Raw genomic sequence first — 26,465 nt, forward strand, 5'->3', positions numbered from 1 at the left:
GTTCCCATTTCTCCAGACTTCTGCATGCCAGTTTTAATTAAAGGTAGCAAATGTCTATTCTACTGTAGCTTTGAATTGCTAGACTTGAATTCAATAATCGGCACTGAAGAATATGAAATATGATGGGAGGAATTGGCAAATTGACCACATACACTCGAGGTATAAGGCCTTGTCTGGAGGCATGTGGACATTTTTGTAACTTATTCCTACCGAGTGTTGGAGGGAAGGGTAGAAATGATGCTCATCATCTAACGTTTTCTTCGTGGAGGTACACTTTTCAAAATCCCAAGTAATCTACTCCTTGCTCTCTTCTGATTTTTTTTATGTTGTCCTGATTTTCTGTCAGTTCCCTCCCATTATTTGGTCCGTTCCATTTCTAACGCGGTTCACTAGGAAATATCTAGGGATCTGGTTAGCCCTCCAGAGAACAGGCTGGAATTCCTGAGGAAAATGTCACTTACCAGTAATCGCCCTTTTGGACTGTCTTCAGGGATTTTTACTGGTGGATGATCGCTTCAAAGCTGCAGGTTCCGCAGAGACGGTCATTATGCTTAACACAGATTTAATTTTACAGTGAGGGTTATACTGCTCATTCTTTCCGTTTACCAACTAATGTGGAGTAGATCAATCAGTAAAAAAAACCTGTAGCCAATCAAGGCTGTACGAAGTCAGACATGCATCGTTTCTGCTAGGAATTTGAAAACAAATAAGAGGTCTGTTTCTCTGTGGCGCTAACAGCGTTCCACTTCACTCTCGCATGTCAAGATATTATAATTATTGGGGCTAATGTATTATTATCTTGGATAATTACAAAACAAACAGAATCTCAACCCAGAGACATCAATGTTCCTGGTAGCCTAAAGCTTGGAGACTTTCAATTTCCCCTCCATGCTGTTTGCTGTACCACACATCTGGATGACTGAATTATATAAATAGCCTGCACATTGAACTCATGTACATTACTGTATCATCTCGAAATAATGTCACGCAACAAGCGTTTGCATAAATCTGCGGTGCCTTGATCTATATAAAATGTAAGCTTGCGCGTGACAGCAATAACGAATGCTGCTGGAGACCTGAAATGTGCGGGCAAATGTCACTTTGAAATAATTGCAGCTAAAATGTTACTTGTTCGCCTTTAAATCCAAAGCATCCCGTAGCAGGGGCGGGGGGGGGGGGCTGTGTTTGATAATCATGCATAATAACCCCAACATTTCACCTCGGACAAGACCTGCTCCCCAATAAGCGTGCATGTATAAACTCCGGATGATTTCAGGCAGTAGCTCCAAAATACAGCACCCCTTCCAAATTCCACTTGCACCTCGGAGCCACGGTTTGAAAATAAATGGTGCAAACCTTGGATTAGTTTGTTTTGGCAGCACCTTTTAAAAATGTTGCACAGGCTAAGATGACGCGTGACAGACACCCAGCTCTGTCCCAAATGTCGTGTGGCAGAACTCCAGAGAATGAACTGTGCCTCACAGAGGATAACTGACCCATGGGGCTGAGCCGAGAAAGCAGCCTGCAAACCGCTGCTGGAATGAAGCAACGCTTTGATTCACATTGAAACAAAGCGGGGGAGGCAATACCAGCCTTAAAGTATTATTTAACTGTATATCTTGGCAAATGTCATACTGGATAAAAGGACATTTTAAATGTAATGCATGTTTTCTGTTTCTTCTCTTGTTCTCTCTCTCTCTCTCTGATTGCCAGAAGGGAATGATTTAAAAAAATAATTCCATTAGGGTCTCAATGAGAAAAAAATAGCTTCTTGTGTCAAAGCCAGAGCATTGACGTCAGTAGCTTTGACGTCAACTGCTGCTCTCCCAAACCTGAGTGTTTGGTTTCGAAAAAACCACTGAGCGCCTCATCAGTAAAGAGAGCTGGCAGAACAGAGAGGGGGTGGGCAGGGGTATCCATCCCCTGGGGCTCAGACACCTTGGGCAGAGAAAAATGCCATAAATCTGAACCCCCCCCCCCCATTTTCAGAAGGGTTACCCTGGCGGTCGCTGACAACACAAATTGATCCACAATGTGCAGAAGGTTAAACGTAGCCATATGGGAGGATCCCACTCAGATTCATCTTCCAGGCTCATTTTATTGTGTGTCGCCAATAGACGTTATCGATAAGAATTGCAGTAAATGCCGCGAAGAGCCCCGTTTGTGTTCCCCATGACCTCCCCTTGTAGTATGTGCTGGGAGTTGTGGTTTGTTTACACTTTCACTCTCAGCAACCCCCCCCCCCCCCCCCCACCCCCAATCCACCAGGACAGCTTGCATTGCATTGCCACAAGCAAACTCCCGCTGGAAAGGATTCCTCGATTCGGCCAAGGTTTTCCGCCCGATTGCATTTCTGTTTTTATTCAGAAGAGAGACTGAATTGATTGCCCCCCACTCCCCGAAAGGAAAGAGAGCTGTCACAAAGGACCATGGGCAAGATCTCAATGAAATCTCTCTCAGTATCTGAGTTCCTCATGAAAGGCCATTGACCTGAGACCCTGAACTGCTCTTGTGCACAGCTGCTGCCGGCCCTGCTGGGGCACTGCAGCAGTGTATTATCCATCCTCCCCCTTGTCTGAAGGGGCTGACTGATAATCTGGGCTGTTTCAAATCGGAGTCAGAGGCTTTTTTCCACAATGTTTTCATACACAGAGAGAAAAGGGGGAGGGATAATCAACAAAACTGCAACACGGAATTATGCAAGTGATCTATTGCTCCTGGAATATATATATATATATGTCTGTGTGCATTTGTGTTTTTTTTCTGTTGCAACAAGTCCTCTCCTCTGGTTAGCCGCAGCAATGTTAACCCTGCTCCTGGGCTGTGTGCAGTTGTCTTGCTGGTATTTCACTATCTTTAATTAATCACCACAATTAGATAAAAGATAAAGTTCTGGTCTGTTGACAGGGGTCCAGTCCCCGATAGCAATTGCGTAGGAAGCCTCTTGTCATTTGAATTGTCGCCTTGATGCCTTTCAGAGTCGATGTACACACGTCAATGCCTGTCTGGTGGACGTGAGCGTGGTGTGCAGCCGCTGTCAGTCTCCATGGAACTTCTCGCCTCTGTCAGCCAGCACCTCGGCGAGGATATTGACTCTTCAAAAATATACAAACTTCTAGCGGTTCGGCTAATGGGAATGATTCACTTCAACTTCAGGATTTGTATAATGTGTGCGCCTGAGGGAACGGACGTGACACCGCACAGCGAGCCGAGGACAAATCTCCGTTTCCCAGCCTTTCATTTGAGGCTGGATTCGCCGTTCAGGGTGAATGTTCACCCAATATTGTTCATGAAAGTGTATTTCTGCAACCGAGCGATTGCTGGCCGTTTGGTTAAAGTAAAGAGTTGCACCATCTAAAGCTGCGCCGACAGTGGCTGGAAGGGAACGAGTGTGGGACTGGAAAATCCGAGCAAGTCTTTCCCAGGAGGCGAAGCAAGTTTCCAACACATTCTTCTCGACCATCAAAGAAGAGAAGTCCCTCCGCACGGTGCCCGTGTGACCGATTGCAATCTGCAGCTTTAGCTCAAAGCTCAAATCCCGCAATAATGTTTGGACAAGATGCTCGCTGGACAGTCACCAATGCACAAAATGTGGACTGATCGCTCGCAGTTTCCTGGGTGACTGACCAAGCTTCAAACATTATACTAATACTGGATACTGGCAGGTTCTGTCTGGCACTGGTGTTCAGTTCCAAGTATTGAAGCTGCAGTGAGTGAGTGACGAATGAGTGAGGAGTGAGTGAAGAGTGAATGAGGAGGGAGTGAAGAATGAGTGAGGAGTGAGCGAGGAGTACGTGAGGTGTGAGTGAGGAGTGAGTGAGTAAGGAATAAGTGAGGGATGCGTAAGGAGTAAATGAGGAGTGAGTGAGGTGTGAGTGAAGAGTCAATGAGGAGTGTGAGTGAGGAGTGCGTGAGACGTGAGTGAGTAAGGAGTGAGTGAGGAGTGTGAGTGAGTGAGGAGTGAGTGAGTGAGGAGTGAGTGAGTACAGAGGAAGTGAGTGAGTAAGGAGTAAGTAAGTGAGTCAGTGAGTGAGGAGTGAATGAGTGAGTAAGGAGTGAGTGAGGAGTGAATGAGGAGTGAGTGAGTGAATGAGTGAGGGAGGAGTGAGTGTGTGAGGGAGGGAGGAGTGTGAGAAGTGAGTGAGGAGTGAGTGAGTGGGGAGTGAGTGAATGAGTGGTTGAGGAGTTAATGAGGAGTGAGTGAGTGAGGAGTGAGTGAGGAGGGAGTGAGTGAGGAGCGAGGTGTGAGTGCGGAGTGAGTGAGGAGAGTGAATGAGTGAGGAGTGGGTGAGGAGTGAGTGAATGACTGATTGAGGAGTGAGTGAGTGAGTAAGGAGTGTGAGTGAGGAGTGAGTGAATGAGTAAGGAGTGAGTGAGGAGTGAGTAAGGAGTGTGAGTGAGGAGTGAGTGAGGAGTGAGTAAGGAGTTAGTGAGGAGTGAGTGAGTGAGGAGTGAGTGAGTGAGTAAGGAGTGTGAGTGAGGAGTGAGTGAGGAGTGAGTAAGGAGTTAGTGAGGAGTGAGTGAGTGAGGAGTGAGTGAGTGAGTAAGGAGTGTGAGTGAGGAGTGAGTGAGGAGTGAGCAAGGAGTTAGTGAGGAGTGAGTGAGGAGTGAGTGAGGGGCTATTACATCCCCCTGCCCACAGGAGGAAAGTGGCGGCAGACCTTCACGCAAAAGACGATTTGGAAGTAATCTTGGGCACACGTGATGCATTCGCTGGGATCGGCACTAACACAGTGCTCCCTCCTCCTCTGTTTCTGGGAAAGACGCGGGGGTCTTTTCATCCCGGTCACAACATCATGAAGTTTGAAGAGCTGAGGTGAGGAGGTGAAGTAGCAGACACCTCCCGAGCTTTGAGCAGGGAGCCAGGCCGCTCTCCGGGAGTGCAGGAGAGAGAATCGCACTGGCACTGCCACTGAGCCCTGCCCTGGGCCATTTCTCTGGCACTCGCTGCCTCCTCCTCCTCGGCACAAAGTCTCTGTCAATCCCTGTCCAACCTTCACTCGCACCTCCGCCAGCCACTGTTCAAGGAAAGGGAGAAAATCAAATAAAGCAAGGCGCGCACTCTCTCACACACAACAGATCGAAACATCCCTCCGATGTCGAAAAAACGAAAAACTCTTGATGGATCTCCGGTCCCAGACACCTCGCCATCTTTGGGCGCGAACGACCAAGGTAAGAGTGCTCTCCACAAGGTGCGTTTGGAGACAGTGAGCGCCAGAGCTGTGAGCTGTGCACAGGAATGTCTTCCCTGTATGTTAGTGTCTGGGTGCCTGTGGGTGAGAAGGCCATGGAGATGCTGCAAGCTTTGTGCAACTTCTTAGGAGCTGAGTGCTCGCATCTTCAGTCTCAAACTGATCATTTTAATCCATTAATGTGCCAGGGAAAGGCCAGGGCAGGTTGGCACCACGGCCGTGTGACCAATAACCTTTGGAAATCAGATATTGTGTTTTAAATTCTATTTTAGTCCCTGTTCGTCTTGAATTTTGTGGCCCTTATCGCATCTGACGTCAATTGGGCCGATTGCATCATTGATCAGTGAAAGGTGCAGAGGGTCTGCAATAAAGGCTGGATTTCCCATAGGGGCCAGACTTCAGAGCCCACTGGCTGCATTCTACTAATAAAGTGGAAGGTGCAGCGTTAAAAAAGAATATGCTTCTAAAATAGATATTGTTTTCCTCCTGATTATAAGAAGCTAAGCCATTTTAAACAGAACGTTTCCACTCCACACAACCACGTAAGGAGACCATGGTGTGTTTTGCAGAATTTTATTCAGCAGCTCCACGCCTTCAAACAAAAGGGAAACACTTGAATTACAGATCGAATTATGTGTCACTGGAGCCTATATGAATAGCAAAAAATAAATTGAAATCAAAGCTTAGAAAACAAGCTACACTTCAATGGGAGACTGGGAAGCAATTCATTGGAAAGTCACCATTTTCTAACCTTTTTTAGATCCACATTTCCCAATAGGTTAAATAATTGGGCCTACTCTGCATAACAAATGTCTTGGTGCAAATATAGAATTTACCTGCAATTCTAACTTTCAGAAGAAATGTCATTGATTTTTATGTACTGTAAGGTTCTGATGAGGCCCTTGTGGCAGTTTGTGTTTTGACTGCATGTTTTCTCATCTCTTTAGGAATGGTTTAATTTAATTTCTTTTTGGTGTATTCATTAATGGAAACACGGCAATTAAGGATGTAGTTCGCTCAGCGTGATAGTTAATCTGTGACCATCACTTCAGCGTGCTTTAAACTCACAGCACCATTTCAGATTCTGGAAACATGAGGCATCATTTTGTAATGTGTCAGAATTAAGCAGAAAACAACAGGAACCCAAGACCTTCTTAATTCAGTGATGTTGGTGTATTTTCTCCCCCTTTCATTAACAAACATTTTGCTGGCAAATACGGAATCGCAGCATATGGACATTCTGCTTTTGTAAAAGCTAATAAAGAATATTATATTTTGTTACTCTGGATATCTCATACTGCAATGCACCCACATATTGTTGCATGTCACACCAATGATAGTCACATCTTCTGATATCTGCCTCTTTGTAAATGAAACATTGGCACTTTCGGTTGCGGCTATGCTGAGCTAAGTCGCACGTTCGGCAGCTCCCGCCAGAAAGTGACTTTTGGGCTCTTTTTAGGGGCCCCAGCGGCATTTGTTCGACGGTTCCCAGTGTGGGAAGGTGACTGTACGATTTCCCCGGCACTGTATGGATTGGACCAGGAGTGGAGCGGTGAAAAAAGTAATTCTGGTGCAGCGAAAAGTGCGAGGGAGGAAAGCCAAGATGGCGGCGGGTGGAGACCAGGCAGCGTGGGCGTAGTGGTCGCAAGAGCAGCACGAGTTTCTCAAGCGCTGCTTCACGGAATTGAAAGCAGAGCTGCTGGAGCCGATGAAGGCTTCGATCGACAAGCTGGTCGAGACCCAGAAGGCCCAAGGAGCGGCGATCTGGGAGGTGCGGCAGAAGGCCTCGGAGAATGAGGACGAGGTATTGGGCCTGGCGGTGGAGGCGCACGAGGCACTGCATAAGAAATGGCAGGAGAAGTTCGAGGACATGGAGAATCGGTCGAGGAGGAAGAACCTGCGGATTCTGGGTCTCCCGGAGGGAGTGAAGGGGTCGGATGCTGGAGCATATGTGGTCAAGATGCTGAACACGTTGATGGGCGCGGGTGCCGTCCCGAGGCCCCTGGAGCTGGATGGGGCCCACCGAGTCCTGGCGAGGAGGCCCAAGTCTAACGAGCCGCCACGGGCGGTATTGGTGCGGTTCCATCGCTTGGTGGACAGGGAGTGTGTCCTAAGATGGGCAAAAAAGGAGCAGCGCAGCAGGTGGGAGAATGCAGAGGTCCATATATAACAGGACTGGAGCACGGAGGTGGCCAAGAAGATGGCCGGGTACAATCAGGCTTAGGCGGCTCTGCATCGGAAGGGAGTGAAATTTGGGATGCTGCAGCCGGCACGACTGTGGTTCATGTTTAAGGACCGGCACCATTACTTTGAGATGCTGGAGGAGGCGTGGACCTTTATTCAGGCTGAAAAGCTGGACACGGACTGAGGGTCGGTTGTGAGGGGAGGTCGTGGGGGGCTACTGTGGTTACTGTGCTTTGGGGAATGTTGGGGGATGTTCTGTTCTGTTTTGTTTCCTTGGTGCTGGGTGGGGTAGGGTGAAATGGTTTGAAGTGGGGGTTTTGGGAGAGTGTGGGCGTCGGTGGTTGGAAAGACAGGGCCCCGTTGGGGGGAGGGGAGATGGGAGGCCCGAGGTGGGGGAGCTGCGCCAGAGAGGGGGGGGGCGGTTTGATGGAAAGTACGGGTTTTTTCCCACAATAGGGAAGGAAGAGGGCGGGGCCAGGGGGTAAGGGCGGTGTTGGAGAGGAGCGCCCGCTGATGGACAGGAGGGGGGGGGGGAGACTACCACACTGGGGGGTCGATGGAGTGACCGGGGTCAGCAGGAGTCAGCTGACTTATGGGAGTGCTATGGGGGGAGCAACGCAGCTAGGGGGGGACCTAGCTGGGGGGGGGGGGGGAACTGGGTTGCTGCTGCATTGGCCAAAGAGGAGCTGGAGCTCGGAGAGAGAGTCGGGGCGGGGGTCTGCCGCTGGGGGGACTGGAGAGTGCGGGAGGCGCGGGCACATGGCTGGCCTAGAAAAGGGGATGGCTAATCGGCAGGGGGGAGTGGGGGGCGGGGGAGGCTGCGCGGGAAGCCCCCTGATAACTTGGAATGTGAGAGGCCTGAACGGGCCGGTCAAGAGGGTCCGTGTGTTCGCGCACCTGAAGGGACTGAAGGCAGATGTGGTTATGCTCCAGGAGACGCATTTGAGGGTTGCAGACCAGGTTAGGCTGAGAAAAGGGTGGGTAGAGCAGGTTTTCCACTCGGGCTTGGACGCAAAGAATCAAGGGGTGGCGATTTTGGTGGGGAAGCGGGTGTCGTTTGAGGCGCTGAACATCGTGGCAGACAATGGGGGTAGGTACGTGATGGTGAGCGGTAAGCTGCAGGGGGTGCGGGTGGTATTAGTGAATGTATATGCCCCGAATTGGGACGATGCCGGATTTATGCGGCGCATGTTGGGCCGGATTCCGGACCTGGAGGCAGGGAGCTTGATAATGGGGGGGGGACTTCAGCATGGTACTGGATCCAGCATTGGACCGCTCTAGGTCCAGGACGGGTAAGAGGCCAGCGGCGCCCAAGGTGCTTAGGGGGTTTATGGACCAGATGGGAGGAGTGGACCCATGGAGGTTTGTCAGGCTGGGGGCCAGGGAATTTTTTTTTTTCCCACGTCCATAAAGCCTACTCCCGGATAGGCTTCTTTGTGATGAGCAGGGCACTAATCCCGAGGGTGGAGGACACGGAGTATTCGGCCATAGCCATCTCAGACCATGCCCCGCATTGAGTGGAGCTGGAGCTAGGGGAGGAGAGGGATCAGTGCCCGCTGTGGCGCCTGGATGTGGGCTTGCTGGCGGATGAGGAGGTGAGCGGGCGGATCCAGGGGTGCATTGAAAGCTATCTAGAGGCTCACGATAATGGGGAGGTGCAGGTAGGGGTGGTCTGGGACGCGCTGAAGGTGGTGATTAGGGGAGAGCTAATCTCCACAAGGGCCCACAAGGAGAAGAAAGAGAGGAGAGAGGGGGAGAGATTGGTGGGGGAGATTTTAATGGTGGACAGGAGGTATGCAGAGGTCTCCGAGGAGGGACTACTTAAGGAGCGACAAAGCCTCCAGGCCGAGTTTGACATGTTGATCGCCAAGAAGGCAGAGGTGCAGTGGAGGAAAGCGCAAGGGGCGGTATGTGAGTATGGGGAGAAGGCTAGCCGGATGTTGGCACACCAGCTTCGGAAGTGGGAGGAGCGAGGGAGATTGGGGGAGTTAGGGAAAAAGGGGGGAACACGGTGCGGAGTGCGGTGGGAATAAATGGGGTATTTAGAGACTTTTATGAGGGGCTGTACAGGTCTGAGCCCCCGACGGAGGAGGGGGGGATGCGTCGATTTTTGGATCGGCTGAGGCTCCCGAGGGTGGAGGAGGTGCAGGTGGCTGGGCGTGGGGCACCGGTAGGGCTGGAGGAGCTGACTAAGGGGTGGGGAGTATGCAGGCGGGGAAGGCACCGGGGCCAGATGGGTTCCCGGTGGAATTTTACCGGAAGTACATGGACCTGCTGGGCCCTCTATTAGTGAGGACTTTCAATGAGGCAAGGGAGGGGGGGGACCCTACCCCCGATGATGTCCAGGGCACTGATCTTGAAGCGGGACAAGGACCCATTACAGTGTGGATCGTATAGGCCAATCTCTCTCCCCAATGTAGACCCGAAGCTGTTAGCGAAGGTGTTGGCTACCAGAATTGAGGACTGTGTCCCGGGGGTGATTCACGAGGACCAGACGGGTTTTATTAAGGGAAGGCAGCTGAATACCAATGTGCAGAGGCTCCTTAATGTAATCATGATGCCTGCAGTGGAGGGGGAAGCGGAGATAGTGGCGGCGATAAGCGGAGAAGGCCTTCGATAGGGTGGAGTGGGGGTACCTTTGGGAAGTGTTGAGGAGGTTTGGGTTCGGGGAGGGGTTCATTAGTTGGGTTAGGCTACTTTACGAAGCCCCGGTAGCGAGTGTGGCCACGAATCGGAGGAGGTCGGAATACTTTCGGCTGTACCGGGGGATGAGGCAGGGGTGCCCCTGTAGCCACCTGAGTTGGCCACTTCCTGACTTAAAATGGAGAACCGCAAAGGCTGAAGGGAAATTCAGCCAACACAGGCAAAGACTAGCAAATACAGAAATCATGTATATTGCAACCTGCAAAACAACCAGACAGCACCGAAACCAGCAGTCATCTGCATAGTAATGTAGCAGCCATCTACATAGCAATGTGCGATTCCCAGGCACAGTGGCAACAGTTAAGGTAAACAAAGCCAAGCCAGACCCCTCGGCGCCAGCAGGAGCCAAGACAAAGGAAGGCCAACGGACATTTAGGGACCGCCCAGCGATCAGGGAACCGCTCCAGCATTGGAGAAATCGATCCAAGTGATCAGAAAGTAGTCCAATCACTTGAACCAGGTACGGGGTCTGCCCCGAAGGGCGGGAAGCTCCTGGGGACTATAAAGTAAAGCCCCCAAGTTCAAATCGTCCTTCTTTGGCAAGGTCACTCAGCAACTTGAACCAACCCTTGACAGTGACCTGTCTTGTTGCCGCCAAGCAAGTAAGTCTCAAGTCAATGCTCGCTACGAGATCGGTGCTCCTAGCTACCAGTCCATACCAGCTTTTGAATCCTGCAGACTCAGGACCTGAACGAAAGGCCATTTGTTCCCCTGACCTAGTGGGCCAGTCCAAAGCTAAGTATTGGCCTTTTAGTGATAGAAATAGCCTAGAAAGTAGAGTTTATGCATGAGTAGTGATTTACAGTGTATAATAAATGTGTTTTGATTTGAATCTTACTAATTGGTGTGTTGAGTTATTGATCATTATTTGAACTTGAACCTGGTGACTCTAGAGCAAAAGTTAAACAAACAGAGCAAATTACGATTTAAGAGCCAACCAAAAGTTAGCAACACCCCCTATCCCCTTTGAAAAAAATGAAAAAATGATTGCTATTTGCATTGGCAATTGAGCCTTTGGCGATGGCTCTAAGGGAGTCCAGGAACTGGAGGGGGCTGGTCCGGGGGGGGAGGAACACCGGGTATCGTTGAATGCCGATGACCTGTTACTGTATGTGGCAGACCCAGTGGGGGGGATTCCAGAGGTGATGCGGATCCTCAGGGAGTTTGGGGACTTTTCCGGGTATAAGCTCAACGTGGGGAAGAGTGAGCTCTTCGTGATACACCCAGTGGACCAGGGAAGGGGGATAGACGAGCTTCCACTGAAGAGGGCGGAAAGGAGTTTTCGGTACCTAGGGATCCAGGTGGCCAGGAGCTGGGGGGCCCTACACAAGCTCAACTTGACGAGGCTGGTGGAGCAGATAGAGGAGGAGTTTAAAAGATGGGATATGCTGCCATTCTCCCTGGTGGGTAGGGTACAGTCGGTGAAGATGACGGTGCTCCCGAGGTTCCTTTTTATATTCCAGTGCCTCCCCCTCCTGATCCCTAAGGCCTTTTTTAAGTGGGTCAGTAGGAGCATCATGGGATTCGTGTGGGCGAAAAAGACCCCGAGGGTGAGAAGGGTGTTTCTGGAGCGGAGTAGGGACAGAGGAGGGTTAGCATTACCTAATCTGTGTGGGTACTACTGGGCTGCCAATGTGGCGATGATACGCAAGTGGTAATGGAGCAGGAGAGGGTGGCGTGGAAGTGGCTGGAGATGGCGTCCTGTGTGGGCATGAGTCTGGGAGCGCTGGTGACAGCACTGCTGCCACTCCCGCCGACTAGGTACACCACGAGTCCGGTGGTGGCGGCGACTTTGAAAATTTGGGGGCAGTGGAGACGCCACAGGGGTGAGGTAGAGGCTTCAGTTTGGTCCCTGATCCGGGAGAACCATCGGTTCGTCCCGGGGAGAATGGATGGAGGGTTCCTGGCACAGGGCAGGAATTAGAAGGATGGGGGACCTGTTTTTAGATGGGACGTTTGCGAGCCTTGGAGCGCTGGAGGAAAAATTCGGGCTTCCCCCGGAAATGCCTTCAGGTACATGCAGGTAAGGGCGTTTGTAAGACGGCAGGTGAGGGAGTTCCCGCTGCTTCCAGCACTCACGATCCAGGATAGGGTGGTCTCGGGGGTGTGGGTTGGAGAGGGCAGGGTCTTGGCGATCTACCAGGAGATGCAGGAGGAGGAGGAGACCTCGGTGGAGGAGCTAAAGGGTAAATGGGAGCAGGAGCTTGGGGAAGAGATAGACGAGGGTGCGTGGGCGGGCGCCTTGTGTAGGGTTATTTCTTCCTCCTCTTGCGCCAGGCTTAGCCTGATACAATCTAAGGTTCTTCACTGAGCGCATATGACAAAGGCGAGGCTGAGCAGGTTCTTTGTGGTGGAAGACAGGTGTGGGAGGTGCTCGGGGAGCCCAGTAAATCACACCAACATGTTCTGGGTGTGCCCGCGTTAGATGGGTTCTGGAAGGGTATTGCGAGGACGGTGTCTAAGGTGGTGAACACCCAGGTTAAGCCGAGCTGGGGGTTAGCACTATTTGGGGTATAGGACGAGCTGGGAGTGCAGGAGGCGAAAGAGGCCGGTATTCTGGCCTTTGCGTCCCTGGTAGTCCGGCGGAGGATTGTGCTACAGTGGAAAGATGCAAGGCCCCCAAGTGTGGAAGCCTGGATTAGCGACATGGCAGGGTTAATTAAATTGGAGAGGGTAAAATTTGCCTTGAGAGGGTCTGTACAAGGGTTCGTCAGGCGGTGGCAACCGTTCCTAGACTTTCTAGCGGAGCGTTAGCAGGTGGTCAGCAGCGGCAGCAACCCGGGGGGGTGGGGGGTGTACTTTGTGTTCTCTACTGTTTATTATTCCTTAAAGGGAGGTTTGTATATTGGGAGAATTTGTGATGTAGTTGTAAGATGTTTATTTATGTGTTCTTTGTTTTTCTTTTTTCTGTAAGGGGGGGGTTTTGTTGAAAATATGTAAAAATTTGAATAAAAATATTTCTAAAAAACAAAAAAGAAACATTCCGTATCACTGGTAGCCATGTATAGACAGTCTTGAATTAATTTCAGGAAACATGATAAAACCATGTTTTTGCATACAAGTCCAATAATAGAACAGTGACACATGTGTATTTTCTTTTGTTATTCTTCCCTCCAGCTTGACTTTAGTTTTGATAGGATGTGCAACATGTTCTTCATTGATTGTTGAGAATAAATTGAAGCTAACGGTAATTTGGATGGATGACAAAAAATGATGGACAATGATGGGTGATAAACAATGGAAGCTGAGATTGAGCGGGCAAGTGACGTATGACTAGGCCTCTGGCAATGCTGTGCTCAATTCATCACTGAAAGCCGGGTGGGAAGGGTCAACAATCACACTCACTGATTTGTTTTTCATTTGTTTTTCACCATAGCCAGCATGAGGCAGCACTTGACTTCCGCTCAACACTTATCCACAATGATAGTGCTGAAATTGGGAGCGGTACACTGCTGTGATCATGGGGGAAGCTATTTAGCATACTGGTATTGCATATGTGATATCACCATGTTCCTGCTTATATGGCATAAAGAACAATCCATGGTAAGATAGGTTACAAGATGGAAGCATGCTACTTAATGTGGTGTTGTCCAATAAAAATTGCTGATTCACCACAGGTGTGTCTATGGTGATACCAGTCCAATATCGTGCATCGATTTTAAAACCCTTACATAATCCAGGTTAATGTATTTCGTATGTGTATTTGCCTCATAAATATCTGCCACTGTTTAGTAACCTAGGAAGTAAAGCATCTGCAATGATCAAAAAATACTTACACTTGCTTTTTGTCTTACTATTTTACCAAAAAGTGCACAAAAAATGTAAATACTTTAATGTGTTTGAGTGGGTATTTAAGTCATATGCCCACTGAAAGTCTACAACTTTTTATTTGATAATCAGAAATATAATTATCTATCTCTGTATTCATGGCAGCACAGTGGTTAGGACAGTGTATTCACGGCTCCAGGGTCCCAGGTTCGATTCCAGGCTTGGGTCACTGTCTGTGGGGAGTCTGCATGTTCTCCCCGTGTCTGCATGAGTTTCCTCCGGGTGCTCCGGTTTCCTCCAACAGTCCAAAGATGTGCAGGTTAGGTGGATTGGCCATACTAAATTGCCCTTAATGTCCAAAAAGATTTCTTTTAAAAAATATTTTCAAATTTTCTCCCAAATTTACACCCACCAACAATAAATAATAATCAGTAACGAATATGTCAATCCCCATATCAATAACAACAATCCCATCCTCCCACCAAACCCCAAACATTAGCCCGCATGTTCACATAAACAAATGCCAAAACGGAACCGGGAATGTTATGGGCCAGGGTTTAGAGAACCCCAAAGTGTAGCATGGAATTCACCTGACCCACAACTTTTAATAGATTGTGGTATGGGGAGCACATGGCCCACTCTACAGGTGTGGTACAGCAGAAATGGAAAAGTATATTTTAAAGCAAAACAATGTTTATTCTATGAACTCAAGTTAACCTTTTTAAAACATACAGTGAACAGCTTTGCAACCATCAATTCAAATAGAACCCCAAAGAATACAACACTAAGTAATCCTTTAAGCTTTCCTTTTAACATCCATAAGACTTAAAACACCTTTTACCAGAACCACATTATGTTTACATTCACTACTGAGAACATTTATAATTCTGAATTCACCAAATGATCAAGAGATAGTCTTTTCATGGCAGAGAGATCAACAGTACACCTGCTCTGTCTGGCTTCAGCTCCAACACTGAAAACAAAACTAAAACAAACCCTGCAGTAAACAGCCTAAAACAAAAGTAAAAAACTGATAGACAGCCCAGCTCCACCCACACTCTGACATCACTGATAAACACCCATTTCTTAAAGGTACATGTCTTAAACACCCATTTCTTAAAGGTATTCTCACATGACACCTCCCCCAAGAAAAAAACAAAAAACCATCAACTTCAAGATGGTTTCAGTTTTTACCTTTTCACCATTCTTTAAGAAATGCACACAGTAAATATACTTTTTTGTTTCAAAAAACAACACACAAACAGATAAAAATAATATAGTCCATTTTTTGTTTTTCCTCCTCCAACTGAAATCCTTCTCGATTGACAGTCTCTTTGAACAAGAAGGTCCTTTCACAATCCGTCCATTTCTCTACGCCTCGGCATTTCTCTTTAAAGTCAGATACTTTAGTTCAATCTGATCACAGAGTCCCTTGTAATTCTCCAACACAAGAGCATTGGTTATCACAGTTTTCAGGCAGTCAAATGCCTGTTGACACTCTGCTGTCCACTGGAATTTGTTACGCTTCTTGAGTAAGTCCATCAGTGAACTATTCAGAAGGACAGAGTGGATGGTAAGGGAGGTGGTGTAGCTCTGTTATTTAAGGATGACATCCGGGCAACAGTAAGGGATGACATCGGTGCTATGGAGGATAAGGTTGAATCCATTTGGGTAGAAATCAGGAATAGTAAGGTGAAAAAGTCACTGATAGGAGTAGTCTATAGGCCACCGAATAGTAACATTATGGTGGGTAAGGCAATAAACAAAGAAATAACTGATGCATGTAGAAATGGTACAGCAGTTATCATGGGGGATTTTAATCTACATGTCGATTGGTTTAGCCAGGTCGGTCAAGGCAGCCTTGAGGAGTTTATAGAATGTATCCGCGATAGTTTCCTAGAACAGTATGTAATGGAACCTACGAGGGAACAAGCGGTCATAGATCTGGTCCTGTGTAATGAGACAGGATTGATTCAGGATCTCATAGTTAGGGATCCTCTCGGAAGGAGCGATCACAATATGGTGGAATTTAAAATACAGATGGAGGGTGAGAAGGTAAAATCAAGCACTAGTGTTTTGTGCTTAAACAAAGGAGATTACAATGGGATGAGAGAAGAACTAGCTAAGGTAGACTGGTAGAAAAGACTTTATGGTGAAACAGTTGAGGAACAGTGGAGAACCTTCCAAGAGATTTTTCACAGTGCTCAGCAAAGGTTTATACCAACAAAAAGGAAGGATGGTAAAAAGAGGGAAAATCGACCGTGGATATCTAAGGAAATAAGGGAGAGTTTCAAATTGAAGGAAAAAGCAAACAAATTAGCAAAGATTAGTGGGAGACGAGAGGACTGGGAAATCTTTATGGGGCAACAGAAAGCTACTAAAAAAGCTATAAAGAAGAGTAAGATAGATTATGAGAGTAAACTTGCTCAGAATATAAAAACAGATAGTAAAAGTTTCTACAAATATATAAAACAAAAAAGAGTGGCTAAGGTAAATATTGGTCCTTTAGAGGATGAGAAGGGAGATTTAATAATGGGAGATGAGGAAATGGCTGAGGAACTGAACAGGTTTTTTGGGTCGGTCTTCACAGTGGAAGACACAAATAACATGCCAGTGACTGATGGAAATGAGGCTATGACAGGTGAGGACCTTGAGAGGATTGTTATCACCAAGGAGGTAGTGATGGGCAAGCTAATGGGGCTAAAGGTAGACAAGTCTCCTGGCCCTGATGGAATGCATCCCAGAGTGCTAAAAGAGATGGCTAGGGACATTGCAAATGCACTAGTGATAATTTACCAAAATTCACGAGACTCTGGGGTGGTCCCGGCGGATTGGAAATTAGCAAACGTGACACCACTGTTTAAAAAAGGAGGTAGGCAGAAAGCGGGTAATTATAGGCCAGTGAGCTTAACTTCGGTAGTAGGGAAGATGCTGGAATCTATCAACAAGGAAGAAATATCGAGGCATCTGGATGGAAATTGTCCCATTGGGCAGACGCAGCATGGGTTCACAAAGGGCAGGTCACACCTAACTAATTTAGTGGAATTTTTTGAGGACATTACCAGTGCGGTAGATAACGGGGAGCCAATGGATGTGGTATATCTGGATTTCCAGAAAGCCTTTGACAAGGTGCCACACAAAAGGTTGCTGCATAAGATAAAGATGCATGGCATTAAGGGGAAAGTAGTAGCATGGATAGAGGATTGGTTAATTAATAGAAAGCAAAGAGTGGGGATTAATGGGTGTTTCTCTGGTTGGCAATCAGTAGCTAGTGGTGTCCCTCAGGGATCAGTGTTGGGCCCACAACTGTTCACAATTTACATAGACGATTTGGAGTTGGGGACCAAGGGCAATGTGTCCAAGTTTGCAGACGAGACTAAGATGAGTGGTAAAACAAAAAGTGCAGAGGATACTGGAAGTCTGCAGAGGGATTTGGATAGTTTAAGTGAATGGGCTAGGGTCTGGCAGATGGAATACAATGTTGACAAATGTGAGGTTATCCATTTTGGTAGGAATAACAGCAAAAGGGATTATTATTTAAATGATAAAATATTAAAACATGCTGCTGTGCAGAGAGACCTGGGTGTGCTAGTGCATGAGTCGCAAACAGTTGGTTTACAGGTGCAACAGGTGATTAAGAAGGCAAATGGAATTTTGTCCTTCATTGCTAGAGGCATGGAGTTTAAGACTAGGGAGGTTATGCTGCAATTGTATAAGGTGTTAGTGAGGCCACACCTGGAGTATTGTGTTCAGTTTTGGTCTCCGTACTTGAGAAAGGATGTACTGGCACTGGAGGGTGTGCAGAGGTGATTCACTAGGTTAATCCCAGAACTGAAGGGGTTGGATTACAAGGAGAGGTTGAGTAGACTGGGATTGTACTCATTGGAATTTAGAAGGATGAGGGGGGATCTTATAGAAACATATAAAATTATGAAGGGAATAGATAGGATAGATGCGGGCAGGTTGTTTCCACTGGAGGGTGAAAGCAGAACTAGGGGGCATAGCCTCAAAATAAGGGGAAGTAGATTTAGGACTGAGTTTAGGAGGAACCTCTTCACCCAAAGGGTTGTGAATCTATGGAATTCCTTGCCCAGTGAAGCAGTAGAGGCTCCTTCATTAAATGTTTTTAAGATAAAGTTAGCTAGTTTTTTGAAGAATAAAGGGATTAAGGGTTATGGTGTTCGGGCCGGAAAGTGGAGCTGAGTCCACAAAAGATCAGCCATGATCTAATTGAATGGTGGAGCAGGTTCGAGGGGCCAGATGGCCTACTCCTGCTCCTAGTTCTTATGTTCTTATGAAGCTACCACGCTACAAACATTTTGCACAAATGTTCGATCAAATCCACTCATGCCAAGAAATCACATTATTTTCCTTGTATTGAGGGTATTGGAAACTCCGCAGCGAAGTGACTTGGGCTTTTTCAAATTCACTTTTGGCTAGGTTTATCACCAAACCCGCCTCCTGATGTCGATCGAATAACTCCATCAGATGTTTTAAATGTTCTTTCCATGTCTGCCTGAAAATTACCAGATCGTCGATGTATACCGCACAATTGGGTAATCCTGAAACAACTTTGTTAGTTAACCGTTGAAATGTGGCTGGTGTGTTTTTCATGCCAAATGGCATAACTTTGAATTGGTATATACCATTTGGAGTCACAAAAGCTGAAATCTCCTTCACCCTTTCGGATAAAGGTACCTGCCAGTAACCTTTAAGTAAATCCAGTTTGGAAATAAAAGCTAATTGTCCCACTTTCTAAATGCAATCCTCCAAACGAGAGATAGGATAAGAGTCCATTCTTGTAACTGCATTAACCTTTCTATAGTCCACACACAATCGTTGGGTACCGTCTGGTTTAGGTACCATCACTATGGGTGAGCTCCATTGGCTGCAACCCACTTCAATTATGCCATTTTTAAAGCATATTCTCAACCACTTTGTTAACCTGTGCCAATTTTAAAGGGTTAAGTCTGTATGGATGTTGTTTGATTGGAACAGCATTTCCCACATCTACATCATGTATAGCCATTTTAGTACTTCCCAATTTATCTCTACAAACTTGCCCACGTGATATCAATAAGTCTTTCAGGTCAGTCCGTTTTTCCTCTGGAAGGTAACTCAACAATTTGTCCCAATTTTTAAGAACATTCTCGTTTTCCAATTTAATTTGAGGTATGTCAAATTCACAGTCATCTGGATTTGGTTCATCACTTTGAGTTAGAATCATTAAAACCTCCTTTTTCTCTCCTTTTAAGCATATTCACATGACACACTCGGTAAGTCTTCCTTCTATCTGATGTTTTTACCACATAATTCACCTCACTTAATTTCCTTTCAATCTGATAAGGTCCACAAAACCTTGCTTTTAAAGGTTCACCTACCACTGGTAACAACACTAAAACTTTATCTCCACTGGCAAAACTACAAGCTTTCTTGTCCGCTACCCGTCTCATCACATTTTGTGCAACTTTTAAATGTTGTCTAGCCAATTCACCTGATCTATTTAATTGTTCCCTAAAATTTGACACGTAATCCAATAATGTAATTTCTGATTTCTCACTCACCAATTTTTCCTTAATCAATTTAAGTGGTCCTCTTACCTCATGACCAAAAATTAGTTCAAAAGGACTACATTTGGTTGACTCATTAGGTGCATCCCTAATTGCAAACAGTACGAATGGAATTCCTTTATCCCAATCCTCTGGATAATCTTGACAATAAGTCCTCAACATTGTCTTTAATGTCTGATGCCACCTTTCTAACGCTCCCTGCGATTCTGGATGGTATGCAGTTGATTTCAATTGTTTTATTCCTAAGCTATCCATAACTTCTTTGAATAATCTTGAGGTAAAATTCGATCCTTGATCCGATTGTATTTCTGTGGGTAGTCCATATCTAGTAAAGAATTTAAGTAACTCCTCCACAATCTTGTTAGCTGTAATATTACATACTGGGATGGCCTCTGGAAACCTAGTAGACACATCCTTATGGTTAAAAAATATTGATTCCCACTTTTTGTTTTAGGAAGCCGTCCTACACAATCAATTAGCACTCTTCTAAAAGGTTCCTCAAATGCTGGAATGGGTATTAAGGCTGCTGGTTTTATCACTGCTTGAGGTTTCCCTATCACCTGACATGTGATTGACAAATGATTGACAAAATTTAACTACATTTCTATGTAATCCAGGCCAATAAAAATATTTTGGGATCTTAGCTTGAGTCATCCTGATTCCCAAATGAGCTCCCACTGGTACCTCATGTGCAACTCACAACACCTCCTTTCTATACTCTACCGACAATACTACTTGATGAACTTCTGCCCATTTTTCATCCACCTGCATCTGTAAAGGTCTCCATTTTCTCATCAAGACATTACTTTTACGGTAATAACACTCTGGTATACACTCAGATTCCTCTTCTGTGTATGCTTTCTGATACATCTGTTTTATTTCTATATCTTTTTGTTGTAGCTCCGCCAATTTTCCTGAACTAAAAATATCCACCTCATCCTCCACCTGTTCTTGTTCTTTTTCAACCACCTGATCAAAAATCGTTTCTGATAATTGCACTTCAACTTCATCTTCACTTTGATTTCTCCTCTTGTCTTAACCTGTGACTTTGCGACCTTGTTACTACACAATCCGGAAAAATCGCAGGATATTCGTCCTTCAACACTTCAGTTGTCTGATTTTCCACTGGCTTATCAACCACAGTAGGTATCACTCCCACCTGCGATCCAGCTATATCATTACCCAAGATAAACTGTATTTACCACATTAGCCTTCCCAGTGCTTTTCCTCAACCACCAACACTGTGACTTTACATGGCCTAGTTTATTACAGTGAAAACATTTGAAATTTTTCATGTCTCTTCCACCCTCCTGGATTTATTTTTTAATCTGAGGTACACTCTCCTTATTATCTCCCATCAGATCACCTTTACCTTTACCACTTGTGTATTTCTCATGTCCCCAGTTTCTATCCCTCACCGGCTGAAACTGATGTTGGAAACCAAGCTTTGATTTATGAACTAATTCATAATCATCTGCCATTTCTGCTGCTAATCTCGCAGTTTTAACCCTCTGCTCTTCCACATGAGTTCTCACTACATCAGGAATTGAATTTTTAAACTCCTCCAAAAGTATAATTTCTCAGAGCTTCATATGTTTGGTCTATTTTCAAAGCCCTTATCCACCTATCAAAATTACTCTGTTTGATCCTTTCAAACTCCATGTATGTTTGACCAGGTTCTTTCCTTAAATTTCTAAACCTTTGTCTGTAGGCTTCAGCACTAGTTCATATGCATCTAAGATGGATTTTTCCACCTCCTCATACGACCCAGATACCTCCTCCGATAGTGATGCAAACACTTCAATAGCCCTACCTACCAGCTTTGTTTGAATCAGTAATACCCACATGTCCTGTGGCCATTTCATTTGTGTAGCCACCTTCTCAAATGAAATGAAAAAGGCTTCTACTTCCTTCTCGTCAACCCTTGGCAATGCTTGGACATATTTAAATAGATCCCCACCAAGCCTTCGACTATGATGCTCTTTCTCACTATCTTCATCACTATCAACCAACTGTACGTTTCCCTTTACGTCTGCCAATTTTAACTGACTGTCATGTTTTATGGCCATTTTCTGAAGTTCAAACTCTCTTTCTTTATCTTTTTCCCTGATCTGTATCTCTCTTTCTCTTTCTTTTTGTTCTGCTAGGGCTATTCTTGCTGTTTTCCTCTCTTCTCTCTCTTTTCCCTCTCTCTCTCTTTCTCTTTCTTTTTCCTCTCTCTCTCCTTTGTATTCAAGCTGCTTTAATTCTTTCTCATGTTCCATTTGTTTAATTTGTAACTGAATGTTTGACATTTCCAATGAGTCAAACTGTATCTCAGGAAACTTTAAATGCTCAGCCACCGCCATAATGACCTCATCTTTTCGCATTTTGTCAGGTAATGTTAACTGCAATGTTTTTGCCAAATCTAACAGTCTGCTTTTAGTCTCTGTCCGTAAGGTACTGCATGTGACCGTCTCTACCCCCAAAAACTTCAGAGCCTCTGAAAGAGCCATTGTCCACAACACACATTTCAAAGGCCCCCTCCCCTCCTCCGATCGACACACATATTTCCTCATTGTGATCGATGAATACTCTCGGTTTCCCTTCGCCATCCCATGCCCGACATGACGTCTGCCACCGTCATTAAAGCCCTTAATTCTATTTTCACTCTGTTTGGCTTCCCCGCCTACAGCCACAGTGACAGGGGATCCTCATTCATGAGTGATGAGCTACGTCAGTTCCTGCTCAGCAGGGGTATCGCCTCCAGCAGAATGACGAGCTACAACCCCCGGGGAAACGGACAGGTAGAAAGGGAGTATGGGACGGTATGGAGGGCCATCCAGCTGGCCCTGCGGTCCAGAAATCTCCCGGCCTCCCGCTGGCAAGAGGTCCTCCCTGATGCACTACATTCCATTCGCTCATTACTCTGCACTGCTACTAACAGTTCACCACATGAACGTCTTTTTGCCTTCTCCAGGAAGTCCACATCCGGGGTATCGCTCCCAACTTGGCTCACAGCTCCGGGAACCGCGCTTCTCCATAAACATGTGCGGCTCCACAAGGCGGATCCGTTTCTGGAAAGGGTTCACCTGCTCCACGCAATCCCACAGTACGCCTACGTGGCATCCCCCGATGGCCGGCAGGATACTGTCTCCCTCAGGGACCTTGCACCAGCAGGTTCCACCCCCACACCACCCCCGACGCCCCCGGCGCCACCCTCCCCTCCCCCGCCGCCCCCATCACCCCCCCTAGGACCATCCGTCCTCCCCCTGCCCACCCCCGTTGATGAAGAGGATTTTGGCACGCTCCCGGAGTCAACTTCGACCACGACAGTGCCAACATCGCCGTCACCACTTCGTCGATTCCAAAGGACCATCAAGGCACCGTGTGAACGACTGAACTTCTGACCGGCCCGCCGGATGACCAGAGACATTTTTTTTACTGCTCTGTAAATATTTAAAATTTCTAATTGTATATGGTTATCCACCCCCCCCGCCGGACTCAATTTTAACAGGGGGTGAATGTGGTAAACCACTGTGTTCTGATATTGGAGGTTGTACGGTAGAACCTGCACTACACGTTCACCTGTGACCCCTGCATGCTAGCTCCGCCCAGGAGGCGGGTTAAAAATATGCGTGGCCTCCAGCTCGCAGCCATTTCATCAGCTGCTGTGGGAGGCCACACATCTGATACTAATAAAGCCTCAGTTTGAATTCAACTTTGCCTCCAGTCAAATTGATCGTGCCTCAAGTTCTACCACCCTTTGCGTGTAGAAACATTTCCTAATTGCACCCCTGAGTGGTCCAGCTCTGTCTGGAATATGCCTCTTAGTCCAAGACTCCTTAAGCAACATAAATAGTTTCTCTCTAACTATCCTAGCTCTACCCGTTAATATCTGAAATATTTTAAACTAATCACCAATTACCTTTTTAAATTCTAGGGAATACAACTCTATTTTCTGGTCTGGTCCAAGGTCAGTGGACTTTTGAACAACTCGCCACATTTCCCGGTCCTGCATCAGAAATGACCAGGCCATGAATTTCCCCTGTGATTTCTCCCACTTGTATTCTGAATTTCCCCTGTGATTTCTCCCACTTGTATTCTAATCATTTTGGTAAAAAAGCCAGGATTCCATTAGCTTTTTTGCTTATTTTGTTGTACCTGTTCATGACATTAAAATGATCTGTGTACCTGGACCCCTAAATTTCTTTGGGCCCAAAGTAAACCATTCTATCTTTTTGGGGTCCACTGTGGATGAACTCACACTTGCTTATATTGAAAACTATTTGCCTTAGTTTTATCTGTTGACTTAATTTATCAATAGCTCTTTGTAAATTTATACTGTTTACATTGGCACCTGTCTTTGCACCATCAGCAAACTTGGATATGCGGCTTTCTATCCCAGCATCCAAGTCGTTAATAAGTAGGGTTAATAGGTGAAGTCCTGACACAAATCCTCACAGGACACCACTAGTCACATTCTACCAATTAGTGTATCTGCCTATTACACCTACTCTCTGTTACTAGCTGCTTAGTCAATTTCTTAAACAGACAAAGGCTTTGCCATCCAATTCCATAAGCTTCAGCAATATCCATTTACATTTTTTTTAAACATGTGATTTAGGGAGGATAATCCACCTACCCTGCACAGCTTTGGGGTTGTGGGGGTGAGACAAACTCCACATGGACAGTGACCTGGGGTGGGGATCGAACCTAGGTCCTCAGCGCCGTGATGCAGCAGTGCTAACCACTGTGCCGCCATGCCACCCGTAAGCTTAGGCAATATCTAATGGTTTCTCATTCTGGAGAATGGACCTTCTGGAGGTCCATTCTAAATAACATCCAGAGACATTCTCCTGTATTTTAACCACCTCATTAAAAAAATCATTCTGATTCATCAGGCATGACCTACAAATCCACACCGATCCTCCTGATCAGCTGAAAAATGTAAAGGTGTCCAGTTACCCTATCGTTAATAATAGACTCTAGTAATTTCCCAACAACCTACATTAGGCTGACTGGTTTCTAATTTATTTGTTTCCCTCCCTACGTTTCTTAAATAGTGGAGTGGCATGAGCATTATTCCAATCAAAATGGTTTTCAAATCAAGTGAATTTTGAAAGATTATTGTTTGGGCATGTTGGATTGGATTAGATTGGATTTGTTTATTGTCACTTGTACTGAGGCACAGTGAAAAGTATTGTTCTGCATACAGTTCAGACAGATCATTCCGTACATGAAAAAAAAATACAGAGGGCAAACATAAAATACACAATGTAAATACATAGATATAGGCATCGGGTGAAGCATACAGGAGTGTAGTGCTACTCAGTAGAGAAGATGTGTGAAGAGATCAGTTCAGTCCATAAGAGGGTCGCTTAGGAGCGCCATCGAGGAAGCAGGTCGCAGGCCGGACCGCTCCTGCCCGGGATGGGCAAACGGACCTGTTTCACAGGATTTTTTCGGGACCTGACGACCTGAATCGGTGGAGGAGACGAAAGGAAGAGGTTTTCCCCCCGGGGTATGGACAGTTGGACCAGAAGTGGTCGAGTGGAGCGGCAAAGATCGAAGCAGGAGCAGCGGGGACCCCAGACTGGGCGGTGAAGCATGGCGGGCGGCAGGGACCAGGGAGCGGAGGCTCACTGGCCAAGGGAGCAACAGATGGAGTTTTTTAGGAACTGCTTCACAGAACTGAAGAGGGACACGTTGGACCCGATGAGGGCGGTGATGAACCGAATGGTCGAGGCGCAGGCGGTCCAAGAGAAGGCGCAAAGGGAGGTCGAGGTGAAGCTCTCCAGCCAGGCGGACACGGTAACAGAGCTGGAGCACGAGGTGGAGGAGCTGAACTCCCGCCAGAGGAGGATGCAGGAGCAGCTTGAAGAGCTGGGGAATAGAGCCAAGAGGCAGAACCTGAGGATCATTGGCCTCCCCGAGGGCTGTGAGGGATCGGATGCGGGGTGGATACGTGATGGGTATGCTCGGGGCGCTGATGGGACCGGAGGCCTTCCCTCGACCCCTGGAGTTGGATGGGGCGCATAGAGCCCCCGCAAGGAAGCCCAGGACGGACGGCCGACCGAGGGCCTTGGTGGTTCGCTTTCACCGGCTTGCTGACAGGGATCGTGTGCTGCGATGGGCCAAGGCGGAGAGGAGCAGAAGATGGGAGAACTGCGAGGTGTGCATCTACAAGGACTTGGGAGCGGAGCTGGCCAAGAGGTGTACAGTATTCATCAAGGTAAAGGCAGCCCTCTTCAAAAAGCAGGTGAGGTTTGGAATGCTGTATCCTGCGAAGCTTTGGGTTACGTTTGAGGAACTCCATTACTACTTCGAGACACCAGAACAGGTTTGGGCCTTCATTAAAGAGAAGAAGCTGGACTTGAACGAACGGGCACTATGTTTTTTCAGTGCTCTACAGTGGCGGCGGTCTGTTAACCTAACTTGTTTTGACTAGGAATGGACTTTTATTAAAAGAAGAAGCTGGACTTGAACTAAAGGACTCTGGGCTCACAGAGCTGTTGTGTGGCGGCGGTCTGTTAAATTATCCTGTACTGTAATGCTTTATCTAAGATTGTTTTCAGCCTGGACAGAGAGCGGGGGCTGGAGGGCGCACTGCTTAGGGTGATTGCAATGATGGGCGGGGGGGAGAGGGGCCCTGCAAGGGGGCCCTGCACTTGGTATCTTTTGGCAGGAGATCGGGGCCTCTGATGGGGGGATGGGCTAGGGGCTGGTTAAGGGACTTGAAAGGGCACGGGGAGATACAATCAGGTTAATGGGTCCTTGGTGTGTGGGGGGAGGGCCTGAGCACTTGGGCGGGAGACAGTCAGGCGCCAAGGGCAGGGGTCAGCGTAGCTAGCGTAGGTCAGGGGGCACCAGGGAGAGTAGGAGAAGGGGCGGGCTAGGGCCAAGCGCGGGGCGGACCTGGCAGGTCAGGCCTCGGGGGTCGGGGGGGGGTGGGGGGATCAGGGGGGGGTGGGGGGGGCAGCCGGGAAGGAGAGCAGAGAAGACTTAAGTGGGCAAGGGGGGGGGGGGGGTGATCAGGGATCCCCCGGGGGAGAAAGTCGCTTGC

The 26,465-nt window shown here is 47.2% G+C and overlaps 1 protein-coding gene across 1 annotated transcript in view; it reads left to right on the top strand.

The window, feature by feature from the left end:
• Nucleotides 1–4,496: 4,496 nt before the first annotated feature.
• pde10a (phosphodiesterase 10A) overlaps nt 4,497–26,465 on the top strand; it is a 1,307,205-nt gene continuing 1,285,236 nt past the window's right edge. Inside the window, exon 1 of the mRNA XM_072507750.1 lies at nt 4,497–5,172. Coding sequence (XP_072363851.1) covers nt 5,097–5,172 — 76 coding nt within the window. The 5' untranslated portion in view covers nt 4,497–5,096. The remainder of the gene's footprint in view (nt 5,173–26,465) is intronic.

This window comes from Scyliorhinus torazame, chromosome 1 (assembly GCF_047496885.1).
Source record: "Scyliorhinus torazame isolate Kashiwa2021f chromosome 1, sScyTor2.1, whole genome shotgun sequence".
NCBI lineage: Eukaryota > Metazoa > Chordata > Chondrichthyes > Carcharhiniformes > Scyliorhinidae > Scyliorhinus > Scyliorhinus torazame.